We start from the raw sequence: 25,921 nt of genomic DNA on the forward strand, positions 1-25,921 counted from the left end.
AGCTTATTACATAGCATTCTTATTGTATTCTTTATAATAATCCATACAGCTTTCTCTTAGTTCTAATAAAAATATATAAATATCAGTATAGAACAATGGCCCAACAATAAAATACACTGGAAAGTCGGTTTCTGCTATTTTCTAAGCATATAATTTGTTATTGTTCAGTGTTCTTTCTTTAAGGTTTTATTGATTTTTCTATACTAAATAATAAATCTCAGTCTACTCATTAATTTTAGAGTTAGGGATGAATATAACATGTTTATTATTGTTTTGCATTATAATATAATATAATCATTATAATATATAATATGATAATGTATAAAAAATTATTCAAACTAAAGTTGAAAGTTTTTAAGTTGAAAAATAACTAATACGATACTCATAAAGTAATTAATATATTTCTTTTGTTAGCAAATTTTGTCTGCTAAAAAAATTCAAAACTGAAGAATGAAATTTAATTACTTAATTTTTGATAATTAATAATGATAGTAAATTATTTATATACAGGTTTTAATTTTTATCAAATTGATTTCAGAAGACTTGCTTCATGATATTTGCATTCACCGCAGACATGGTCGTATTGTTAACTTGCTCGCTTTCTTGTTAATAAAATTTGTGATGATTTTCACCACAATTCAATTTCACCACCTTACACATTTACGCTCCTAATGCAACCATGTAGTTTTGTGAATGTGCATTGTTTTTGCGATTGCATTAAAGATTTCTAAAGAAATTTTATCTAAACATTGAATTAACAAATTAAAATTATAAAAATTAAATAAATAATTGAAAATCGTAAACGAAATTTAAAAGTTTTGTAAAATTGTTGCAAAACAAGTAAAAATGACTTCAATAGAACAAGCCCAAAATAAAACTTGGGACTTGTCCCTATATGAGTTGCAGAGAAAACCTCAAGAAATCATAACAGATAATACGGAGATTGCAGTCTCACCCAGAAGTCTACATTCGGAATTAATGTGTCCGATCTGTTTGGATATGCTTAAAAAAACAATGACTACAAAAGAATGTTTGCACAGATTTTGTTCAGATTGCATTATTACAGCACTACGTTCGGGCAATAAAGAGTGTCCCACTTGTCGCAAGAAGCTGGTATCGAAACGTTCATTACGACCAGATCCAAACTTTGACCTACTTATCTCTAAAATATATCCAAGTCGCGAAGAGTATGAGGCTATACAAGAAAAGGTATATATACTATTTGTATTAAATAAATTTCACTCTATTTAATGTGTTTGTATTAGGTTATGGCAAAATTCAACCAAACACAATCACAACAAGCTTTGGTGAATTCAATAAATGAAGGAATAAAATTGCAATCCCAAAATAGACCACAACGATTTCGTACAAAAGGTAGCGGTAATCGTGGTAATGGTAATGGAGGAGGTGGTAATAATCACAATCAACATGCAAACAATGCTTCAAATGATAGTAATACAAATGGTAATGAAAGCGATAACCGTGAAAACTCTGCACCACCTCCGACAAATGTACCACCCACCACCATACAGTCAAGTACACCAACTACAGCCGCAGTACCAACGACTGTGCCTAGTACGTCGGCAAATCGTATGCAACAAGATGATGGCGCTTCCAATCCACCATCCGTGCGCAGCACACCGTCACCAGTACCCTCCAATTCCAGTAGTACGAAACCAAAACGTGCTATGTCTGTTTTAACTTCAGAACGTTCTGAAGAATCCGAATCTGATTCGCAAATGGACTGCCGCACAGAGGGTGACTCAAATATTGATACCGAAGGTGAAGGCAATGGAGAATTGGGTATTAACGATGAAATCGAATTAGTTTTTAAGCCACATCCAACAGAAATGGCTGGAGATAATCAGCTGATGAAAGCTTTAAAAGAGAATTGCATACGATATATAAAAACTACAGCTAATGCTACAGGTAAAATAAATTGTATATATTTTAAGTTAATAGATTTTTTTAATTTTGTTTAAAAATCATTTTTAGTGGATCATCTCAGCAAATATCTTGCTATGCGTTTGACTTTAGACTTGGGATCAGAGTTATCTGAAGCATATCGTTTGTTAAATTTTTGTATTTATATTGCACCACAGCCACAGCAATTGGTTATTTTGAATGGAAATCAGACGTTACATCAAGTAAATGATAAATTTTGGAAGGTATTGTATTTAAATACATATATTAATATATACATCTATTTTCAATTAATGTATAAGACAACCTCCCTACAGGTGAACAAACCGATGGAGATGTATTATTCCTGGAAACAATCCTAGGGCATAAAGAACGTTAGCCGATCGCAAAATAAGGACTTATAATAGTGAATGTAAAGAATGAACATTTGGATTGTGTCCCCAACGCAATAGTTACATTTTCCTTGAAAAGATCTTAACTTTAGGTAGTATATATTTCTATATATAGTCTAATCTTCCACAAATATAACAACTAGAATAACAGAAGTTCAGTATTTTCTATGAAACACTTGATTTAAAAATTTAAAATAATAATTATAGCTGACTTAAAAGTATGTTTAGTAGTATGTATCTTATATATTATTTTAAATTATATATATTTTTGTTAATTTTGAATTGTTGATGAAAAATTAGTATTGATGTAAACCTTATAGCAAAGTTATGTGGAAGTATATTTTTGAGAAACACACAACTAAGTCATTAATTTGCTGATGAGAATGAATCGAACAAGTGAATCGAGTATGTATAATGTGCAAAAAAAAAAGGCCAAACGAAGAGCTTTTAACTTATTTTGTTATAAATTGCTTGGGTATTCTACCAAATGTTGGGTATCCTACGCGAGAAACAAAAGGAATAAATTATAGAAGAAACATAAATATTTATTTATAAAAATATGTGACAAAATGAATGGACTAGTGATTGCACAAGAATGAACAGCAAATTACATATCGAACTATATAAAAGGATATGCAAAGATAATGGAGGAGGCTTTGGAAGCAATAAACACGTTTTTAACAGTTTCAGAAGTTTGATCTGTTAATGCACATATCTTAATATATATGGCAAAAATAAATTCCATATAAATATGAAGAAAAAGGCCGTATACTGCACTTAGGAGAGAAGGACAGCAGTAAAAATAAAATAAAATGAAGAAGAAAGTATATGTGCTTAGTATGTCGCTAAATTACTAGAGAGGATGTGGCACTGTGGATTTCTAGTTATTATGCTCCGAAATCAATACTGTAATTTATATCTTATAGTACGATCAATCATTGATATTGATTGATGGTATTATAAAAAAAAATTTATGTCCGTTTCTAAGTTTTACACATTTCCAGAGTTAATGTCCGCTACAGTACAAGTGGAACGCCACTGAATAAAACGTTTGAGAATTAAATTTTTAACATAACTTATACTTATGGACGAGCATTGCTTCGCACATTACATATAAAAATCCCTTACATTTATAAGAAAATTCTTATATGTATGGACATACAAAGTGTAACAAAACAAGCAATTGTGTAAAGTCGTATTGCAAAGAGCCCTACAAAAACAAATGTGCTAAAAGTATTAAAGACTGTTCATTGCAGATTATTACATTTGTATTACTACGTTTCTAGGAATAGTGTCCAAACAACTTAGATCTGCACCACCACATTACACAATCATTCCATTAAAGCGTTGCTGATATTTAGTTGTTGAATTTCTCAAGCTTTTTGTTTTTTGCGATTACGAAGTTTCCTTATATTACAGTTGATATATATATCTTTTACAGCAGTAGAAAATAGTGAAATTTCTGTTTAATTATAAGCTATTTGTAAATGTTTAAATTAATTGATAAAAATGTATGTAGATTTCAAGTTTTCTAACAAATATTTTATTTAAAATGCACCCACATATAAGTGAACATATGCATAATTATGTATACATATATATATATATTATAATAAAACATATAAATTAAATTGATTAAAAAAGATTGTTTGTGTATTTGTGTGTATAATTAAAATTTATTTAAAAAATATCAAAGGTCTGTACTTATCTTGACATAGTTACTAAGCTAAGCTGAATAAATTGATTTAAAATAACATGACAAATATACATACATATATATGACATTGTTTTGTATATATTTATTAATTATAACATTCTAATTAAGGTACATTTGAAGAGTATTAACTTTAGACACTAGAAATCTTTTAAGAAGACAAAATTACTTAAAAAATCATCATAAGTAGCACAAATTAATTTACAGATAATTTACAAAGCAAGGACGCAATATAATAATTTAAATAATATTGTACATATTCAGCAATCGTTGTTAGTTTCCAACTTATATATAATAACATATAATACTTTCAACTTAAATATTATTAAAATTATTTAGTGATGCATAAATTAAAGCAAGTAAGCGAGTACATGTTGTTTAGTCTAAGAATTCACTACGCACAGCGAGCGGCAGTAAGTTCTTTATAACCAAAAGGCTCAATGGTTGTTAAATGAATTTACTCTAAATAAACAACACCTAGTGTTATACCTTATTTCTTAGCTTATCAAGTATAGCCGATTTGTAATCTTTGTATTCCTGGCTTGCTTCGATTTCGTTACGACATTCGCCTTGTATGCGCAGCAAACAACGCTCAATATTGGAACATTCACCAGTTTGTATAACCAATTTTAATTCTTTCTCCATATGATATGGTAAACCCAAATCACACAACTCATCCAGTTCATCTAGTGTTAGTATTCCACAATTTTCTTGTGTTGCATACTCGCCACATTTCTCATATATATCCAGAAATTGTTCAGCTTCACTTTTATCTCCAGAACGTTTAAGCTGCAGATAACTTCTTAGCAGTTTCGTTGCCTGTCTGTCTATTAACGTCGCCTGTGTACTTAAGCGGTATATACGCTGTACCTCATCTTCAGTCATTTCCATGCAACCACAGAAGCATCTTAAAAGACGTTTCGCTGCACCCTAAATATTGCAAAGATGTGTTCAATTATTTTTTTTTTTATTAAATGTTATAGTTCAGCATTTGAGAAGTGCAGAATTACCTTACAAGCTGCTGTGGCCATTTCGTTGTTAGATTTAATCGGCTTATGTACAATTTTTATTTATAAATCTATGATTATTAATGACCTCAGCACCTTAAGCACCTGATGTTTTAGAAGTCTTAAAATTTCAAAAAATATTGTATTATCACTTTTTGTATGCAATGTTATGAACGCTTCATAACGTCTTATTCGTTGTAATAGCACATTGTGTTTGTTAAGTATTTTTAATAATCCTTTACTTTCCGCTAAATAGAAACACTTCACAAATGGTTAAAGCGAAAACAGTGTGAATAACAAACTAAAGAATTTCTTACCTGTCATTCAGTGGCAAACCTGTGGCCGTCTTAATAATTGTAGTTGACAGAATAGCTGATAAAAAGCTATACAGGGTTAAGTCACCATTTCATTGAAAACACTATTATAATATTTTTATTTATATTAAATTGAATTGAATATGATTTTTCGATTTATATCAAATTTGCTTTAGATAAATCAAAAATCCAACTTAAATGCTAATATATTGATTAATATATTTTTCAATGGTCAGCACTATTTTGTTACAACAGCAAAAGTACACTAAATCACAAACAAATTTAACTAAACATATATAGTAATATTACAATTTTTTAGAATTATTTAAAAATAAGCATTTCATTAATATCAACGTTTCTTGTTTTTGCATTAAAAACAATAGGTGTATTCTTTTGACGTAAATGCTCCGATAGAACACGGTATTAAAAATTAACATGAAAAGAAAAAACAAAATTCGCAAAAATAAGCTAACTTTTTTGAAACTGCTTAACGAAAAAACTGCTGATCTGTTGTGAATGATTTTTGGAAGAAAATAGAAAACTCCAGTTAGATGTCAGAGGAGTTTGTTTATTATTTATACTGATAAGTAAATTTAAATATTTAAAAAAAATAATTTTTTTAATAAAATTTGTAAATATGTCTGAGAGATTAATAATTGTGAAGAAGTCATTTATTAATTACTTATTTAGAAATTTATAATTTCTGTATTATGTACACTAAAAACATAACATGATATACATGAAAAAATACAAAGCACAATTGCTCATTTAGCATAAACTATTGATGTTGGGAGTTTGAAAATTATATAAAAGAATTTATTGACGATCTCATATTGCCTTCTGGAGAACTGGAGCTATCAAAAATGTCAATTATTTGGTCAATGCGCCGCTTTCTTTCCATTCTCTTTATATCACTATATTTCTACGCTATCATGGATAAAACGTAAAAAGAATGTGTATTTTTATATAAATACAATATAAAATGCTCATCAATAACTTTTTTGTGTTATTCACTTTATGTATATTTATATAAAAAAACTTTTTTATAATTTTATGTTCAGGTATTTTTCTATTTACATATATATATCAACCATAAATTTGATTATGTTTTTACTTCTGGTTCTGGTTGTTATTTTTAAGCAACCAGAAGTTGAGCATTCATGTCAAAAGAACACACCTAGTATATACGCGCAATTTCCTTTGTATATTGATTTCACAATAGGGGTAGTTGCTTAGCAACTAATATAGACAGAGCACAAGCAGTTCAAATGAAAAAAATGGAATTAAAGGCTCACAAAGAATTGGAGCTGAAAAAATTAAAACTTGAGCTTGAACTTAAAAACTATGAAATTGATTTGAAATACAAAAATCAGAAATTGAAAAAGTAACGTTGGATATTGATGAAAATAACAACAACAAATTTCAATATTTAGGAAAATAATGTCTTCAGAAACTATTTACAACAACTGCAAAATACATATTATTTTGTACATATTATACATACTTAAATACTTCATTTTTTAAAAAATAAAAATGTGAGCAATAATAAGCATTTATAGTATTATGTAAAATTATCATAATTTATGAAAAAACAATTCATATAACTAAATTATATTATATACAATTCTGTATAAACTGCATATTATTTTGTATATAGATATGACAATAAATATTCAATTTTAGACATAAATTTTACATACACTGAACATACCGCTTTAAACAATAATGAGTTTGACATTTGGTACAGAAGAAAATTATTTAGTTTTGTTTGGTTCCGTTAGCATTTTCATTAATTAGTATATATTTGTTTAAATCTTTGGATTAATATGGCTGCAGCACGTTCACGACGTGCCAATGCTGGCCATAAAATTGCACAGTTATTGGAGGAAGAAGGTGAAGATGAATTCTATAAAACTTCTTATGGTGGCTTCAATGAAGAGGAAGACGACAATGAATATGTGTAATTAAAATTACTAATAATATATAAAAATTTCATATTTTCCAAGTATTTCTAATATATTTTATTATAATTTATAATATATTTCAATAACAGACAAAGAGATGAAGAAGAGGATGTTGTAGATTCTGATTTTAGTATTGATGAAGCTGATGAACCTGTCTCGGATAATGATGGCGAACCTGAGAAAAAGCGCAAACGCGGTGGTATCAATACTAAAGCATATAAAGTATATTTATAACAAATTTTGTTTAGCAGTTATAATTAATTGCAAATTTTACTTCGTTAGGAACCTAAACCTGCAGTAAAAAAAGAAAATAAGTCGGCAGTAGTAACAGCAGCAACCGCGGCTGCAAAGAAAAAGGTTGCAAAGGTAGTCAATAAAAGAATACGTGGCAAATATACTGTACTAGATTCTGGACGAAAATCAATACGCGCATCAACTGCAATTAAAACGCAAGCAACAAAAATACGTCTAAAGGAATTGGATGATGCGCGTAAAAGAAAGAAAAAGAAAATTAGAGTAGAGGAGCATATGCCAACACAAGAAGAGTTATTGGAGGAAGCAAAAATAACTGAGGAGGAAAATATTAAATCATTAGGTTTATATTTATATTTCCTTTATGTATTAAATTATTTCTATGCATTTTTTTGTAAATTTTTTTTGTGAGTATTTATTTTAATATTATTTATTGTTCAAAAATTTACTTTTAGAACGCTATCAACAAATGGAATTAGAGAAAAAGAAAGCTCGTCCCACTAAACGTGCTTTTCAAGGTCCTGTCATACGTTACCATTCCATGTTAATGCCAGAAACTCGTACGTCCACAAATGAAAAACCAACAACTTCAGAATCTAACAGTCCCGCAGTACTAAATGAACGCACATTTATTACATTTGAAAATGATTTAGATGAAAATGTCTTCAACGGAATTTTCAAACCAAATTCAGCAAAGAAATCTATTAACAATATTTGCCCAATAACAAAGTAAGTTTAATATTGATGATATGCTAGTAATTTTTAATAATGCTTTTGTTACTCTGCCAGATTACCCGCAAAATATTATGATCCTATTGTGAAAACTCCATATTATAGTATACAAGTTTTTAAGATGTTACGTGAGTCGTATTATATGCTATTGGAGGAGCGAGGCAATGCTGAAAATCCTGATATTGCCAAGTGGTTAGAATGGCGCAAATTAGTAAAAGAAAATCGTAAAAAGGCAGCAGATAATAAACAAAATGATAATGTAGCTCAGTAAGTTTGATTGTGGTACATTATTATATCAACTTTTATTTAATAATTTTGCTAATATATATTTTGTGACAATAACATTTAATACATCGCCATTTGTTTGTACTTAAAATATAAAAAAAGTTTAAAAGTACAAAATTATTATAGTAGAGCATTCTGAATAAAATAGAAATATGTTACTTATCATTCGGCACATTTAAATTATACAAAATATCTAATATTAACAACGATTTCACTATATATATGTATACTATCTTAAACTTAACACTAAATACATATGTATTTGTTACATAAACAACATTGAATATTTAATAGATTTAATAAAATATCATTTTCTATGAATTAATATACTTTTTTTGCATTCCAATATATAACGATTCTGCAAATTTCTGATATTCTTCGTTCAATTATATTCTTCTAAAAAAAATTTTCCTATATTAACTATCTACTCGAATCCGTTCTTAGCTCCATTTACTCTTGCATTTCATCATCAAATGTTTGTTATATAAGAGTATCTTCATCTTGTCCTTCGAATACCATTAAGAGTGAATGCTGTGATGGTGAGCGACCCAATGTCATACCACCCAACGAACCATCTGGTGATAGAAGCCCAGTCTGTAAACTATTATTATCTCGATAGCCAGATGTGGAAGAAGTTTGTGACACTGAATCCCAAGATATTTCACCAATTGTTTTCGGATGTTCTTCCTGAGAAAGTGCGGCAACCTACAATTAAGAAAAATGATTATTAGTATGGAAGATCTACGAGTACATGGATATAATGATATATTAGATTTTTATATATCTTGAAGACAGTCTTATAATATGTGTGTATATTTAATCTTTTAAATATTATTGGAAGTGTAGAGCATTTAGATGTGTGACTATGCAGTGCAAGCTATTCAAAAATGTAATATGAATATATTCGAGCAACTTGAATGAATATGTATAAACATAAAATGTTTGATTTCAATGTTAGAGTTCGACTATATCCGAATGGTTCCAATATCCGAATTGTTAATAGTGCTTTGAAGCACTTAAAAACTGAACTACAGTGTATCGAATTAGAAATAAAAAGAAATATATATAATATTAATTTTTTTTGTCAAAAGTGACGAAAAAAAACTATTTAAAAGTTAGAAGGGTTTGAATAGAAATGAAAAGACAACAACAAAATTTTTTAGCTAATTTATTGAAATTATGCTCGCATTATCATTTCTAAGACCACTGATGATGAGTATTTGGCAATACTCAATACAGCGTTGTATGATCAGCTAAATTTCAATAAATTAGAAATATATATAATGCTTTATAGCGGATATCTCTTTCCTATAGAAATCGTTTTTGTGTCCATAATGTTAAATTTCTTAGTAATGCCATGTCACCTTATTACTTTATATTTTTTAAATAAACAAAAAAATACTTACAATACTAGGAGGTTCCATCGGTGTTAAGCGACTGCGTTTCAACCTAAACGTTTTACGACTAGATGCCTTTGAACGTTGTAAGCGTGAACGTGTATGATCACCAGAGCTATCTTCCGCAGGACTTTCCGGTGACAAAGGTGTAGTTGAAGTTTCACCAGATGAATGTCGGAATTCAACAGAAGAAACAAAACGTAATTTCGGTGGTTGTGCTTTAAATGGCGCTTGTTGCAAGGACTGTGAATGTGATAATTGAGATGCAATGCCTGGTGGTAAAGCCGATGCTATCGTTGAACTCGTAGCATGACTAGAACCAGTTATAGTTGTGTGTCCAAGTGTGGGTGCAGAACCTGCTGCATTTTCACCACTTTGGCTATCACTTGTATGATGTTCGCGTCCCGTAGAACTGCTTGAGAGTGATTCTCTCGGCGGATGTAAAGTTTGTTGTGAAAGTGTATCACTTGGTGTGCATATACCGCCTGAACCGCTTCGCGAATCAATGGGCACAGCTGAGACATGTGAATGTGTTATTTGACCAGTTGTGGTACCAGTAAAAATTGATATTAATGAGGGACGTTGTTGAGATTTATGTGGATCTGCAACGCTTGCTGCAATTGGTGTATCACTTTTCTTCTGTTCTGAACTTTCACGATCTGTAAATAAATAATTTTTTTTCTCATTAATGTAAGGATATTAAATTGTTTTTTTTTCTATAGATTACTTACCGTAACGCTTTTCCTCTAACTCATCTCGTAAGTCTTTTAGCTCTCTAGCCAATTCTAGTAATAAAGCACCTTTAGATTTGATGCCACCTTGTGGTGGTGTACCACGTAACCGTTCTCTTATAATGAACTGCATGTGTCGTTCATGATCACCAATTGGTGGCTGTGCAATCTATTTACATTATAACAAATTATAATAAATAAACCACATTTAGATCATATTCTTACCTTATGCAATATAAATGGCATAAGCACTATGTACAATGGTGTACGATGTGTTACTACAAATTCTAAGAAACTCCATAAGTCCGGAGCTGCTTCATTGCGTCGTCCTAAATCACGCATAACTCTTACAATTCGCGGCCATTCTGTTGATAAACGATTTTCAAAGCAAATGCATACAATTCTTAGCGCTAGAAATGCTGCCTGGTATAGAGAACCTGATATTCTTGCTGGACGTTTTGCATCGCGACTACCTGTAAAAGTCAGCGAACCAGCACGTAAATCGCCACCCACACGGTTAATCTGTGATACTGCTTGTCCAGTACGACCAGCCGGTGGGCTCATAGCATTTAACACTGCAGTCAACAGAAAGGACACATCAGCCATTTTTAATTCTCCTATATCGGATACACCACGTCCAGAACAAACTTTCAAGCACAGTGGCATAATCAAATGCATTAGAAAACCTTCAGCCTTCTCTTGTGTGGCAAATTCAGTACTACCACCACATATTTGCACCAATGAAAAGCAATCAACAGGACTGACGACCTGTAAAGCAACTAAACGGACTACAGTTGAACAGAAGAAGGCGGGAGGATTCTGAGACATGAGAGCAGCACCTGCGCTTGATACACCCTCTGGTACCGCTGAACCAGGTTCATTGACAATAAGATTTTGCACGGTACTAATTAAAGTTTTCATTTGTTGCCAATGCAACACATAAGGATGACGTACAATAGTTTCGTGTATGCCTTTCAGCAGTCCAGCTGCTGCTTCCCAATCTGTGTTGCGGCGTATTGATGGCTTTTTGGATATTTTTAAGAATACTTTATCAATTCTGCGTAATATGGTTACTAAAGCATTGCGTAAAGCATCATTAGACCATTCGGCTCGCGGTAATATAGCTTGCATGTATCTTTGTAAGCCACGACAAGCCATAGATTCGGGATCATATGGTGAGACTTTCAGTAATGAATGCGCTATATCTGCTAAACGTATATGACATTTAGCGTCAAGTACTTCAGTTGGTTTGCTATCGTTCGGTAATTTCTTTGAGAGTTCTTGTAGGCGTGTAGTCGATTTACTCAGAAAATCACCAACCACGGAGAGTAACACATCTCGTGGACGTCTGTATTCGGTACGTATCATCTCCGAATCTTCACCTGAATCAATCATATTTTTTGTGCGTGGATCGCTAATATATTTGGAATGTGATTCCTCTTCGAAATCCAAGCCGGGTGAACAAGGTGGGCCACGACTACAATTTCGTTGTGATGAACCTTTATGCTCTGGACTGTTACGATATGGACCGTTGTAGCTTTTAGCTAAACCTTCACAATTGTGTACCATAGTACGTATAGCTACAGCAAGCTGCAGTATAATATCTCTTTCCGATTTTCCTTGCAATGGTATGTAGCTGGGAGATTGTATTTGCTGAAGATAACAAGGTAATATGGCTTCCAGAATTATCTAAGAATTGAGAATGTTGAGTTATTATTATGTTCATATATATATTTTTGATAATAAAATAATTTTTATAAAAGTATATTATAATTATACATTTCACATGTGTAAAGCTGAGGTACTTGGAATTATATATAAAAGATATAGCACGTTCTGCAAGAAAGTCATATTTTTTTACCTTGCAGAAATGTTATTCTTGGTATAAGTATTGAAGATTATTTTGGTTCGCTGCAAATCGAGTTAAAGTAATAGATTTATTTTATGAGAACCACCAGACACAAGTGTCGTAGGTGTGTGTATGTTTTACTTTGGTCGTATAAGATTGATGTATAGATCTTTCAAGTACAGTAAAAGTTCTTTAATTACATAAATTTTTTTTTTGGCCCAATTTTTTAAATAGATTAAGTTAGTTTTATTGTATGGATTATAAGATAATGTTTGCTTAGCAATGCATTGTGTTGATAATTTAATAGAATTATAGTCACATATGAAAATATATATTTTGAATTTATTTTTAAGCTAAAAGTTAAAAAAGATATTAATGTATAATAAGAACTATTGTCATATATATAGAACAATGTCTTATTGTGAGATCGGACTAAACATTTTCAGGTTTAGATAAATAACACATTAATTGATAGTAAGCAAGTTTCAAAATAATTCAAAATAAAATAGGGTTAATTATCAAATACTTTGATTATGGTCATCTTCATGAGTGGTAAACTATAAGATACTGCTCTAATATAATTAGATTTGTTAACATATTCTTTATTCCATTACTTACTAGCATCTGATATCCTCTAGTGCTTTCAGCTGAATAAGAAACTACCATAACACATAATGTGATACAATCTAGAACAGTAACATCACCGTCCTCATCATGATAACAAAAATCGATGGCTTTCAGTGGTTTTGGTTCCTTCACCAATTCAGCAATATTTAAAGGATCCGGTGAGGGATCTTCTAAACTCAAAAGTAAGTTAAACAAGCAGCTTGATTGTACCTATAAAATTAACAAAATTATATATAAAATATTTTAATTTTCGATTAAATTTAACTCACTTTGTGTGCTTCTCCATAAGTACCATCCTCATCAGTATCCAAAATAGCTGAGACTGAACCAAACATTTGTAATATGAATGGTTTACGATTCAATAAATAGAACTGCTTGACCGCATATTCAATCGTCGTTGTTATAAGTTTATTCGTTTGATGTAGAGAGTAAACTTGTAAGAGAGTCGGCATAATCATAAAGTAACCATTAGTGGAGAATATGTTTTTGAAGTTAAAAGCAGCATTAATATATGTAGCCATAACATAACGCATTATACAAGAATCTTCAGCATGTAATATAGCTGCACCAGAAAGTACATTTAAGAATAGTTGTATATCTGCCGAATAGGCAAAATTGCCAGCCATAGCTTCAAACATGCGTGCTATCAAACGTACCCACATAAATTTATGCAGCACATCCAGACCAAGAAGTACCTAAAAGAATCATAGAAAGAAGAATAAAAAGGTTACCTTCTTCATATGCTAATATTTTATTAATACTTACCTTGCCATATTCACCGCCATGATTTAAATCCAAATCAACTTCTAAGGCTTTACGTGGAAACGAAGGCAATTTCATAAGTTCTTCATGCAAAAATACCACACGTTGTACCACCATATCTACGTTTTTCAATATAGCCCATGTTAGATGTACTTTTCCGATTTCCACAAATTTTTTAGTCAATTCCTGTTTTTGTAAAGCTAGAAAAGATTCGTCCGGTTTCATTAGCATCAAACGTACTTCAGGATATTGCGAACGTTTAAAAAAGTAAAGATCACGTATATACCAGTTCGGGTTAAGTATCTTATCTGTAAATATTTTTTATGTGTTTATAATCATGTAATAGTTCTAAAACATCTTTATGGATGAACGGTGAAGGCTGAAGTTAACTTACTGCTTTTATAGTCAACCAAACAATAATGGGTTAAATTTTTCTCATCCACTGGATAATAGTCTAAGGCTTCTTTTAATAATTGACAGAATAGTGTATCCTCTTGTACTGGAAATTGTGAGGGTATATTGCAGTCATCATCTGTGGGACCATGTACAACTATTTTTTTAGCTGCAGGTACATTTGCTGTGAGTAGTATGGAAGCATCACATTGTTCCTTACGCAATATTTGTTTCAGGTCTTTAAACATAATACCATGTACGCTATGCACTACCATCCAAAGAACTGACAGTGCGGAACCAACGAGCTGGAAGAAATAAATGGGTAAATATATAGAAAAAGGATAATTTTTTATAAATTTTTATTTGTTGAATATTTACTCTTATAAAGTTATAACATCACACGCTATAGGAATAAACCTAGTATAAGGTTTAATCCCTATATTTAATTTAATTGAACTTACTTCTTGTTTGTGTTCATTTGATGATCTGACATAGAACATAATGTAACCAATTATGGAGTTATATAAAGCAAAGGCGGCTTGTTGTGGTAGTCTAGGCACAAATCTTATTAGATGACGTAGCAGTTTAAACATTTGATCCTGTCGATCACGTGTCAAACGTTCGAATACGTAACGCAAAAATAGTGCAGATTCTTCAACCAAACAAACCCAGATAACCTATAAAAAATTAATTTTAAATGAATGAATACTTTAATCCTAGTCTACATTTTCTGTAGGGAAGGCTACTTTACCCCATAAGCAATTTCGTAAACTGCATTTCCATCCGATCCTATAGCGGCATCATCAAGACAGCTCACAATTTGCATGACGGAAGAGCATAACACTGAAGGAAACAAGGAATGTGCATGATGCAAATGTGATGACATGCGTGTGCCATCCAAATCTTCAACTTCAATTTCATGATCCTCATGCTCCATGCCAGGTTCATGCGAAGCTTGTTGATTAATTGGTATCGTTGTAATCAGAAAACTATGTCTCTCTGCGCGTTGTTTATCACGTTGCTGACGTAAGGCATTACGTATAGCTTCAGTTTGTTGCATCTTACGACTTTTTGTAGCAGTGACAAGAGAACGCTAAATATTTAATTAAATTTTAATTATATAATTAATTATTATAAAGATATAATACTAAGTAACAATAATTACATGTCGATCTTGATTTAGTGTAACGTCCATATCTTTCGTTTGTTGTACTGGTAACCATGGTGGATCTACGACTGGTAAACTCTCAATGCCAATTTTAGGTGATGGCAAAGTGAATTCAATACCTCCAGGTGGTACTTTAAATGTAAAGTCATGTGCATTATCTTCCATGCGTGGCCAAACATGGAAACGACTCTTCCAAAGTACTAAGTATCTGAAAAATAAACCATCAATATAATTTATAGAATATATCGAAACAAAACAACGAACCTCTGTATGGCACCTATACGTATATCTGGGTCTTTATTCTTCAGAGCACGTTGCATTATATCAAAAGCAAAGTTTTGTGCTTTAACTGAGCCCATCAAAAATACTGCCGCACTTGCAGATGCTGTGTCCTGATTAGGTTCAAGCAGTAATTCCCAAGCAGCTGGCATAGCTTCAATAACCATTTCTTCGGTCAGTATAACCGCACCCTTGAGCATAGTAGCAAAAGGATAATGAAATAAACTGCGTATATGAAAACGTAAAAATTTAAGGATATGTGGTTCTTCTTGATCCTTCTTCTCTTTTTCCTGGCGAAAAGCTTTAGCTAACTTTTCAGCCATGTCTACATTAGGTTCATCACTAATACTAAAATGAACGTTGAACGTTGAAAATAAATAATAAATAATAATATTTTGCGAAATGAATTAACTAACCGATCTCTTTTACATAGGCTATCCTTGCGCTTAGATGGTGAAGTTTGTGTAGAGCTTTGTTCAGAGACTTTACGTGCTGAACGCGGTCTTGTTTGATGTGCTTTTGCTGCTGCCGATGTACTTGGCTCTACAGTTGGGTGATCAGCATCAAATGTATAACCGAACTCTTCCCCATAAACCTTTTCATATAATTATAATAATTATAATTAAAAAATAGTTAAATTTATATATGTCGGGCAGATAGCTATAATCGAGTTAAGTTAAAAAGCTTCTGTTGCCTCCTGTGAGGTTTGAACTCACGACCCCTGGTTTACGAGACCAGTGCTCTACCACTGAGCTAAAGAGGCGAGCGCTAGGATTGGAGGTCTCAGTTAATTTTGCAACTTTAAGCTTTTTAACTACTTTTTAATTACTTTCAAAGCTCAAATTTTACTTACTTTACGCGCAGCCTTGATAAGACGTGAACAAGCTCTCATATGTCGTTTGTAGCAATAAGGATGACAGAACCCTTTATGAGTACAATAATAATTATAACTTGTTATAATATCTATTATTGCTTTAAGCCAGGGCATATTTTTAGCTGTATCGTCAGTTTCGTTTGAATCCGTCGGAGATTCCGGCTGTTGATCATCGCTTAATATACCTGGAGATTCTTCACCACCACTCACCATACCTTGTTCGGAAGTGTCACTACGATCAGATAAAGAGGATACTTTTCGTCGTGATTGTATAGAGTCAACACGTTTGACTATAAAAAATTTAAATATAAATCAAAGTTTTTTTCTAGTTATAATGGAAAATGTATATTTACAATCTGCTTCCAAATCCTTGCCATCTTTTGTGTTTCGTCTTAGTTTTAAGGATCTACGCTTAAAAGAACCACCGGTGGTTGTTGCCGTACCACGTCGTAATAAAAATGGGCGTACTGCAGAAGCTGTAGGACGTCGAGCTAAAATATAATTAATTATTAATGTTTTAAACTAAAATTGAAAATATTAAAAGTACAGTGAAAGCTCAATTAAATGAGTATCTCTTAATGGTCCCGACTTTTGATGCAAAATGTATTTTTTAACAGAACTGAATTGCTGCTCCCATCAACTTTCACTGAAGGGAGCTTTCACTGTGTTTATAAAGTAGTTCTTATGATTTTAGATTAATAGTAGATGTTACAAAATAATTTATATATTTAAATAGAGTATTTCTAATTAAAAGGAGAATTTAGCAAACTATATGTAAGTCCAAGAAATGGTAGAAATTGTATGGAAAATAATATAATTTCTCAATATTTGCCGTGATATAGCATATCAAACAAATATTTTCCCGTAACATACTTTCAAGTGAGAAACATATCTTAAAAATGATTTATCTTCATTAAAAGTATGAAAGTTTGAAGGCGATAACTAGGGGATCCACTTAGGCCTATTGGCCTATTGTGTTACCGTATATATAGAAAAACTCAAGGTTTAAAATCACTTGGATCCTATAGCAATGCTCAAAATATTGTATAGTGTGAGATCTTGTAACTGATCAAGATTCTCAAGAAAGGGGGCTCCTTAAGTGTTGAGTCGCCGTCTTGCATGAGCTGGGTAAAAACAGGTGACTATAACAAGAACAAGTTTTGGAAAATTATATTTCAATGGATAACAATAAAAGTATTTTTGTATATTTTTACTACCACTCAACTCAACAATTTTTCATAAGAAGAAGTTCACGGTACTTGTTACGGCAAGTACAATTAAACAACTTGTGCTTGTTTCAATATCTCAAAAATGACTAATCCTCATTAAGATTGGTGTTTTTCGAAAGATCACTATAATAATAATGTTTTTCATACTATTATGAGTATCACTGCTAACATTAACTATCACTTACTATCAGATCGTATAAGCATAGGATCTCAACAGTTTTTCTAAATTGAATCGTGTTAGAAGCTTCAAGTTGCTCTTTACTGAATGTATAATTCAAGATCTTCATGTCGTTCTCCACGCTTTGGCTTAAACACTTGCTATTGAGTTTCTTTTGTATTCCAATGTAGTGCTCATTTATCTATGTTTCTGGTTTCTTTACGAAATATGATGCAATAATAATTATTAATAGGAAACCTGCTTTTAATCCGTCCATTTTCTACCTATTTCGTCAAAATCGCTCCACACTAGAATAACTGATTTAACATGGTATGTCTATAGATGCAAGAAAATCAAAAAATTCCTCCATCAATCTCGACTTTTGCTTCAGTCCAAAACAGCTTTCAATTTGTTAATGTCAAAAATTGATTTTTATAGTAGTTTATGTACTAAAAGTCAAGTAAAGTTAACATGTAACTTAATGTTTCCACTGCAGCTAAACTATTTTTGTTAGTGAGATTAAAATTTGGTTGTTTCCATTGGTATAAGCTGATTTATATATGTTTACATTTTACATGTAAAACACTTGACAAATATTTTAAATTTCGTTCTTATTTTTTTTTGGGAAATTTATTTTTAATGGTTGCATTCGACATCTCTTGCTTCAAATTTATTTATTTTTAATGAGCTTATTTATATGAAAGCTCTTTGTATGGTAAATTATTCTCATTTGTAGCCTTAATGCGCTAAATTGCCTGAATGAGACAGTGGAAGCATGGCATAACCTAACTTTAGCGTTACTACACAAAGTAAGATTAGCCTAGGGCAGAACTAATAATTAGTCTATATTGTTATAAGATATTATTTTTAGATATAATTTTAACATCAACGCGATTGTTTGTTTAAGAAAGTAATTCTATTCTATAACCTTTAAATTTTAACTGACATTTGTAATATTTTCAGAAAAAGCTTACCTTCCTCTCCCTCTTTAGTTAATGTAGTGTTGCTACTATTTTCAGATTCATTATCTGGTTCATGTAGTACAAATGATATTTTACGTTCAGTTTGACCGCCTATATAAAATATAATTTTGTTCTATTAACCAATCTTAAACTTTAACAAAAATTTTAACTTACCTCCACCTTCATTTCCGGCAGCAATCGACTGTAAGCTTTGCGCTGATGTCTGTGAATGACCCATAGAACTTAAAGCCATAGACCAACGACGATTCGCCTCACGATATACTTTCTCCCACGGTGCCGGCTTATCTTTGTGCAATAGTTTCGAAGCTTTAGGTAATAATATATACGTATCTCTTAGAAATGCGGTAATTTCGAAAAGTAAAACACAAGCTATTAATTTCAAAGCATGTGGACAATCGTTTCCGTGTGGATTCACTGAAGTTTCATCCAAAAAGTCTTCTTCTTCATCTTGTTGTAGTAGTTCGCGTTGTTTATCCGGATCACTTAAGCTTGCATTTAATGATTCAAACTGTAAACGCTCGGTAAAAAGAATTTCTTCTAAACGTGCACCAATCATTTCGGCCCACTGTAAATTAACAAAAAATAAAATATTCTTATTTATTCTTTGTTGTTATTTTTTTTGTGGTGTTAAGTTCAAATAACATACTTTCTATTTTTAACCCTTAAATGGAAATATTATTGTTTAAGCTTTTTTATGTTTGTTTATTTGTGTATGTGTGTATATACGTGAATTTTGTTCTTGTTCTTATTGAATTTTACTTAAGTATTACATTGTGTATTCATTTTTATATGACGAGGTGGCCGAGTGGTTAAGGCGTTGGACTGCTAATCCAATGTGCTCTGCACGCGTGGGTTCGAATCCCATCCTCGTCGGATTTATTTTATTATTTTTTTTTTATTAATTATATATTTATAACATTTTTTTTATTTTTATTTATCAAATGATTTAGGGAAACTTTGGTAATTTTTGTGTATTAAATTTTTTAGTAGTATTAAAATAGCAATACAAACTTAATAAGTATTAGTTTAGTCTATTTTTTAATTAGTCTATTTTTTTTAAGTAGATTTTTTACCATGTAATTTTATCAGTTATTAAGAAAAAAACAAATATCGAATCTAAAAATTAATATCAATAATATTTATTAATAACGAAATTTATTCCGTTTAAAAATAACAAAACTATCTCTAAATGTGTAAATTTTTAGCTAAGCAAAATGTATTATAAATTTAAATAAAATTATATCTACATATTAAAAGAATATATAATGGCCCCAAGAAAATAATTTCTCTGGAACTCTCACTTTAATATACTCAAAAATATTAGGCTAGGTTAGGTTGGAGTGGCGGATTTGTTTACAAAAAAAGCCCACGTAAGCACAAATAATGCCCCGTTGTGGTACCGCAGGAAAAAGCGATATTCGTATATAGACAAAGCGATCACTATACGACCAACGCCCAAAAAAGGTAACGACTCCCCCATTAGGTGAAGGTAAACCAACCCGACAGTTCTATGAATCTAGTAGGTCCCTCACATTGTAGGATGACAGCTCAGTCAGATCGGTCAGAAAAGGGGCCCCTAAGATGTTTGATTTTCTTCTGGCTAAAGATGGGCACTGGCACATGAGATGGAACACAATTTTCTCTTACTCCTCAGAGCCACGACCGCGGCAAAGGTCTTTATAAGGAAAAGCCAGTCTCATAGCATGCCTCTCTATTAGGCAGTAACCCGTTAGCACCGATACTCTAGTGCTAACAGATTCCTCTTTAGTTGTAGCAGCTGACTCGTATGTTTTTTGTCCAAGTTAGACCAAATCGACCTAAAAATCTGACAACTGGACTCACTCGCCCATTGTTGTTTGGCAATGCTTAGATATTTTTGTTTAATTGCTAGTTTGGCTGATGCAAGTGGAACGCCAATTTCTAATGAGTAAATTCCAGGGAGAAGAGCTCTAGTCTTGGCAAGCTCATCCGCCCTACAGTTACCCAGAATATCCTTATGACCAGGAACCCAGAACTTATCTGGACATTAGCACACCTAGCTATGTCGTTGAGGGAAGCACGACAATTTTGTATAATAATTGATGAAGTTGAGGTGCTTACCAGTGATTTAATGGCAGCTTGGCTCTCGGAGAGAATTGAATAATTATCATCGGAGGTATTAAAACTATTACTTATACAGATTTGTCATATAAATATTTAGTATTGGTCGCGTTAGCATTTAATTTATTTTTAGATTTGAATCAGTAATGCTTATAATTAATTACTTAAATATATTTAAATCAGAAAAATTAAATTATAAAATTAATGCTGGGTAATAATACTAATGATTCATTATTAGGTTTGAATCAATCATGTTTTAACATTAAATCCCTTTAATAAATAAAACTAATTAATTAATCACAACAGTATTTTTTTCGAATATAAATTTAAATAGGTTTTAACCGCTTTGGAAAGATAAATAAAAACTGGTGACATTAAGAATCATCCGAATTAAGTTTACGTTACAGGGGACATAATCCTGTATTCTCATAAAAATGCATAATAGCCACTTACCTGATGAAACATTTTCCCAGCTGCTCGCTGCAGTATATGTGTTCTTCTAGTACTTGTCGTACTCATTTGTTGTTTTGTTTGGTTAACATTAATATTCGTACCAGATTGTCTATAACCACCAACATTCTGCTTCATCCAAGCTGGCCATTGTCCTTTATTACAAAGATGCACAAAATGAGCGCATTCCAATAGAAAAGTAGCACGCGTTACAAGTGGTGCTTGTGGCTAAAAAAATAATTTTATACCTTTATATACATTATAAAATAACATAAATATATACACTAACCAAATCTAAAACAGCTGCTACCAGTTGTGGATCTGGAAATGAACCTGGTGCACAAGTCTCCAATAAGAATGATAAACGCAACATGCCCAAACGTACTGGTTCTAAAGGTATTAATTTACGTTCTTTTAATACCACAACTTCCGACTCACGTGGACCATCACACATATCAGATGAACTGCGTCGACTATAGTCTGCAGTTTCTTCAATACCACCAACTTTTTTCTTACCCTTAACAATACCGCCAAAACGATTTAGACGTCGTTCTACACGACGTTTTGCTCGTTGTATAGAACGTCCAATACCTTCACTAGAACGTCCACGTTGTATTTTAAGTGAAGCATGTCTAATAAAAGTTGATGTGATTTCAGGATTTAGTGAACCGATTTCCAAATCAATCGATGAAGCCTCTTTAGGTGTACCACGAAACCAACGCACTAGCCCACTGAGACGACCAAGTGAATTGCGTTCAGAGCTTGAAGTTGAATCAGATAATAGTGCACGTTCGCTATGACGTGGTGTAAGTGTAGGTCTGACACCGGTAGTACGTCGTCGAAAATTACTTAACGGTGATTGGCTTGTTTTGTAATGCTCTTCGCAAGGCTCTGTTTCTAGGAGGCTCTATAAAAATTTTTGATTAGTAAAGTTTTTAATAGAGTGAACTGCTTACCACTGCACAGGCCGATGAAGTACTGCGTTTTTTTAATAAAAATCTTCGTTGTGAGCGATTATCATCGTTTGTTATATTTTGGGAGATCTCAGCTTGTGGTATATGTCTGTTGTATATAAAAAAATAATTTTAAGTTAACTAATATAATAAAATAAATATTACTATTAATGCATTATTGTTTTCAGAATACGTCCAATATAATGAATACTCAACTCAAATAATATTACAAAAAAATTACGAATAACACCTTAGGTTAGATTTTCGGCCCTCTGTGCCCTCTGTGCTACCATTTAAGAACTGAAAGACTTAAAAACTTTCTTGATGTTTTGGCAAAACCATAAATGGTCTTTTGAAAAAACCCAAAAACCAAAACCAAAAAAGAAAACCCCTAGCATAGTTAATCACCGCTGCGTATCCGCTGGACAGTAACAACTCAGATGTGAGGCATTTTTGTCGTCCTCCTAACAACTGCGATAGAAGTGATTAAATGGAACATTCAATTTTCTAGCAAGGTCCCTTAAACTGCTGTGGATTATCAATAAAACTATTATAATATCTTTATGCTAGGCTAATGATACTATATCCTACCCCGATATCAGAGTAAGGTATTATGATGTCTTTACAGGGCGTCTCAATGAGGTTGCTGGATTATATCTTGACAGAACTTATATATGAATATCTACATATTATTACATCTTTTCGCCTAGCATTAAATTGCTCAATATAGAAAGATTTTAATAACTGTCTGGTTTAACAACCAGTGGTATGCCCAGATCCATCTGATATTCAGATTGGTTAACTGAGACACCCCGTCGGGTAAGCTTGTTTGTAATTGCTGAAAATATCCCTATGACTGGGAACCCAGTGTAAAGAAATGTTAAACTCCGTCAACAACTCATTTAGAGATGTGTAGCAGTCAAAAACCGTCCTGCATGTAAATTTGACATATAATATAAATACCCCATGAATATACCCTTCAATGGACTAATATAAAAAAGAGATATTACACTAAAATCTTGATTTTATGAAACTAAAAGCAGAACTATATAAATACCAAATCATTAGGTTTTTAGAAAAAATAATAGTTAAAACTAAAAGCTATATTTCCTTGTTTAATATATTCATTCGATTTGACGAATGGACTAGAAGCCATTTGTTAAATTGGACATCTATTGTATCTGATATACATTTTATAAAATATATAGTATATTATTTTATATAATTTTATTATACATAATATGTCTTTTCGTAATTTCAGAAACTCTCACCTTATTACTCTTGTAGTTTGTGATATTGGTCCCTTCTTGTGGGGACGTGGTGTCACAGCCAAAATGCCACTCAAAGCTACCAATCTGAAAGGTCCGCCATGTGCACCCTTTACATATGTCACCAACTGTCTAACATCACTATACAATGGAGTATTTTCAGCTGTTTTCAAATCCTTGGAAGCATCCACAAAACGTGTAACCAATGGCTTGAATACGGCAGCTATAACCTGAGATTCCGGTCCACCACTTAGGCCTCCACTGAAATTGGTTGAGTATCCACCCTGACCGCCTGATGATGATATACCACCGCCAAGATCGGTGTTAACATTTTTTAATCCACTCGTACGTTTATGAGCTATCATCATATTCATTTGTACATACAACGAGATTTGGTGTGTGGTTTTCACAGGGGTACAGTCAACGTAAGATAAAGGTAACGTAACGAAAACGAAAAAAAAATATAACTCAAACTAAAGTCATGCAAATACAATCTAAAATTTTTTTATTTATTTTTATATACAAGCTTTAATGATTTAATGAGTGATTAGTTCGAATCTATTCAGGTGTGGTGTGATGGACATGATTTTAAAAGCTGTTTTAAGAAGCCATTCTCTTGTCGAGCATGCAATAGCAGAACTTAAATAAAATAAGAATTTTTATAAATTAAAGAAATAAAATGAAAATCTAAGTATATGTATATATCTATGATATACATATACATATACATATTACAACAGATATAAAAGTGTCAGTTAGTTGCTATTGTTGGAGTAAAATAATAATTGAAAAGTCCAAATTGGAGTTTGAGTCTTAAATGAAAAGTAAAGGGAGTGCACCTACATTACCGCCTATACTTGCATCATCTTCAAATCATGTAACTTATATGATACGATTCAAATTCTAATCTAAAAGCAAACTGTTCCAGACTTAAGTATATATAGCATACAACTTACTCAGCGGTGATAAGAGAGAGCTTGGATCCACACAGAATGCCACGAAAGCGTGGAAGAAATCGATTAACTCCTGAAGCTGCGTTGTTTTCACCATTTGTTGCAAGTAACGTTTTGTGCGCTGATTTGCTTGACGTAGCATACGAGAAAGTATCTTCTGGCATTGGTTACGTAGGAAATCTGCTGGAGGACCACGCACCCCTGAAAGAAATGAAAGTAAAAATGATTACAAATTATAAAAAAAAATTATAATAAAAAATAAAATAAATTCTTACCATCATTACAACCATTTGGGCAACCTAAAATAAGTAATGCTCTTCTAATAATACCCATAGCAGTTTCATGTGCATGACCACCCAATTTCAATACACCCATTTCTAACAAAAGTTCGCAAATATTTAAACCAGCTTCCAGTACCCTCAGTGAACAGATAGTCATGTCTCTCTTAAAAACATTGTAAACCGCTAGTAGCACAATTTCATAATCAATACCGCCATCACGTGTAATATAAAAAGAGGAGCCCGGTGCTTCAGATTCATCAACGCCTGTATAATCTATATGTGAATCCGTATGCGAACGCAACATTTGCCCACGGAAACGTGCGCTACTGCTACCAGTAGGTGCACCACCACTACCACTGCCACCATTACCACCATAGCCACTGATACTGCCACCATTACTAAGCGCATCCAGCTGTGAGTCAATAGAACCCTATATGTAAAAATAACGCCTATTATATGGATGTATAGAAAACTAATTAAAGATATTTGCTTTACCTGTCGCTTTAGATAATCCGGCGAAGGTGTCGGTGTATGCTCTGTCACTGTAATTATGGGGTTACGTGGATAGAATGCTGTGCGTGGTCCACTCGATTGTGATGGTCGCATAGCTTTAGGCGGTTCTACATATCTGTAAAATCTTGTTTATTGAACAAATGTAAAATTTGTATAATTAGTGAAAAATGGCTCAAAGGGTGCAGGCATGTGGCATTACGCTAAAATTTTTAATATAAATTTGTGTTTAAATAGTTTCAAGCTGTAAACACAATTAAAAGCCTTATAATATATATTGAATATGATTACTGTAAATATAACATCAAAAGCAACAATTAACTGGTCTTGGTTAAATTGATTATTAAAAATTCTAAAGGTGCATTTAACGCTTT

The 25,921-nt window shown here is 32.0% G+C and overlaps 4 protein-coding genes and 2 non-coding genes across 8 annotated transcripts in view; 3 read left to right on the top strand and 3 right to left on the bottom strand.

Annotated features, from left to right (window-relative positions):
* The first annotated feature begins 675 nt into the window (after nt 1-675).
* LOC119679854 (E3 ubiquitin-protein ligase RING1) lies at nt 676-2,532 on the top strand. 2 transcript variants are annotated; one of them, XM_038092425.1, is made up of 4 exons: nt 676-1,209; nt 1,266-1,929; nt 1,996-2,168; nt 2,226-2,532. In XM_038092425.1, the coding sequence occupies exons 1-4, from the start codon at nt 847-849 to the stop codon at nt 2,283-2,285; spliced, it is 1,260 nt and encodes a 419-aa protein (XP_037948353.1). In that variant the 5' UTR covers nt 676-846; the 3' UTR covers nt 2,286-2,532. The 2 variants fall into 2 exon arrangements, with proteins under 2 accessions (XP_037948353.1, XP_037948354.1); XM_038092426.1 differs by having other exon boundaries at nt 2,241-2,532.
* Nucleotides 2,533-4,021: 1,489 nt separating this feature from the next.
* LOC119680593 lies at nt 4,022-5,314 on the bottom strand. Its single transcript, XM_038093498.1, has 2 exons — nt 5,040-5,314; nt 4,022-4,959 (listed from the first exon to the last, which is right to left on the bottom strand). Exons 1-2 carry the CDS (start codon nt 5,058-5,060, stop codon nt 4,513-4,515), a joined length of 468 nt encoding a protein of 155 aa, XP_037949426.1. The 5' UTR covers nt 5,061-5,314; the 3' UTR covers nt 4,022-4,512.
* Nucleotides 5,315-7,071: 1,757 nt separating this feature from the next.
* Nucleotides 7,072-8,653, top strand: LOC119677413 (vacuolar protein sorting-associated protein 72 homolog). The gene is made up of 5 exons (XM_038088748.1): nt 7,072-7,310; nt 7,404-7,536; nt 7,597-7,909; nt 8,022-8,295; nt 8,356-8,653. The coding sequence occupies exons 1-5, from the start codon at nt 7,177-7,179 to the stop codon at nt 8,567-8,569; spliced, it is 1,068 nt and encodes a 355-aa protein (XP_037944676.1). The 5' UTR covers nt 7,072-7,176; the 3' UTR covers nt 8,570-8,653.
* Nucleotides 8,654-9,063: 410 nt separating this feature from the next.
* The window catches only part of LOC119677414 (protein unc-80 homolog), a 29,353-nt gene continuing 12,495 nt past the window's right edge, over nt 9,064-25,921 (bottom strand). Inside the window, exons 12-35 of one of the 2 annotated variants that reach the window (XM_038088750.1) lie at nt 25,533-25,674; nt 25,032-25,467; nt 24,760-24,957; nt 23,807-24,095; nt 22,542-22,644; nt 21,872-22,489; nt 21,586-21,810; nt 19,186-19,597; nt 19,024-19,122; nt 17,017-17,154; nt 16,643-16,953; nt 16,206-16,384; nt 15,775-16,137; nt 15,508-15,718; nt 15,094-15,435; nt 14,804-15,019; nt 14,344-14,647; nt 13,953-14,257; nt 13,457-13,882; nt 13,179-13,397; nt 10,937-12,400; nt 10,712-10,880; nt 9,990-10,639; nt 9,064-9,288 (exon numbers count right to left, since the gene is read on the bottom strand). In XM_038088750.1, coding sequence (XP_037944678.1) covers nt 9,064-9,288; nt 9,990-10,639; nt 10,712-10,880; nt 10,937-12,400; nt 13,179-13,397; nt 13,457-13,882; nt 13,953-14,257; nt 14,344-14,647; nt 14,804-15,019; nt 15,094-15,435; nt 15,508-15,718; nt 15,775-16,137; nt 16,206-16,384; nt 16,643-16,953; nt 17,017-17,154; nt 19,024-19,122; nt 19,186-19,597; nt 21,586-21,810; nt 21,872-22,489; nt 22,542-22,644; nt 23,807-24,095; nt 24,760-24,957; nt 25,032-25,467; nt 25,533-25,674 — 8,044 coding nt within the window. Of the gene's footprint in view, nt 9,289-9,989; nt 10,640-10,711; nt 10,881-10,936; nt 12,401-13,178; nt 13,398-13,456; nt 13,883-13,952; nt 14,258-14,343; nt 14,648-14,803; nt 15,020-15,093; nt 15,436-15,507; nt 15,719-15,774; nt 16,138-16,205; nt 16,385-16,642; nt 16,954-17,016; nt 17,155-19,023; nt 19,123-19,185; nt 19,598-21,585; nt 21,811-21,871; nt 22,490-22,538; nt 22,645-23,806; nt 24,162-24,759; nt 24,958-25,031; nt 25,468-25,532; nt 25,675-25,921 lie in introns of both variants that reach the window. The other variant, XM_038088749.1, reaches the window with a different exon arrangement.
* Trnat-cgu lies at nt 16,481-16,552 on the bottom strand. Its single transcript has one exon. It is a non-coding gene; the product is annotated as a tRNA-Thr (tRNA).
* Trnas-gcu lies at nt 19,824-19,905 on the top strand. The gene has a single exon. It is a non-coding gene; the product is annotated as a tRNA-Ser (tRNA).

This window comes from Teleopsis dalmanni, chromosome 2 (assembly GCF_002237135.1).
Source record: "Teleopsis dalmanni isolate 2A chromosome 2, ASM223713v2, whole genome shotgun sequence".
Lineage (NCBI taxonomy): Eukaryota > Metazoa > Arthropoda > Insecta > Diptera > Diopsidae > Teleopsis > Teleopsis dalmanni.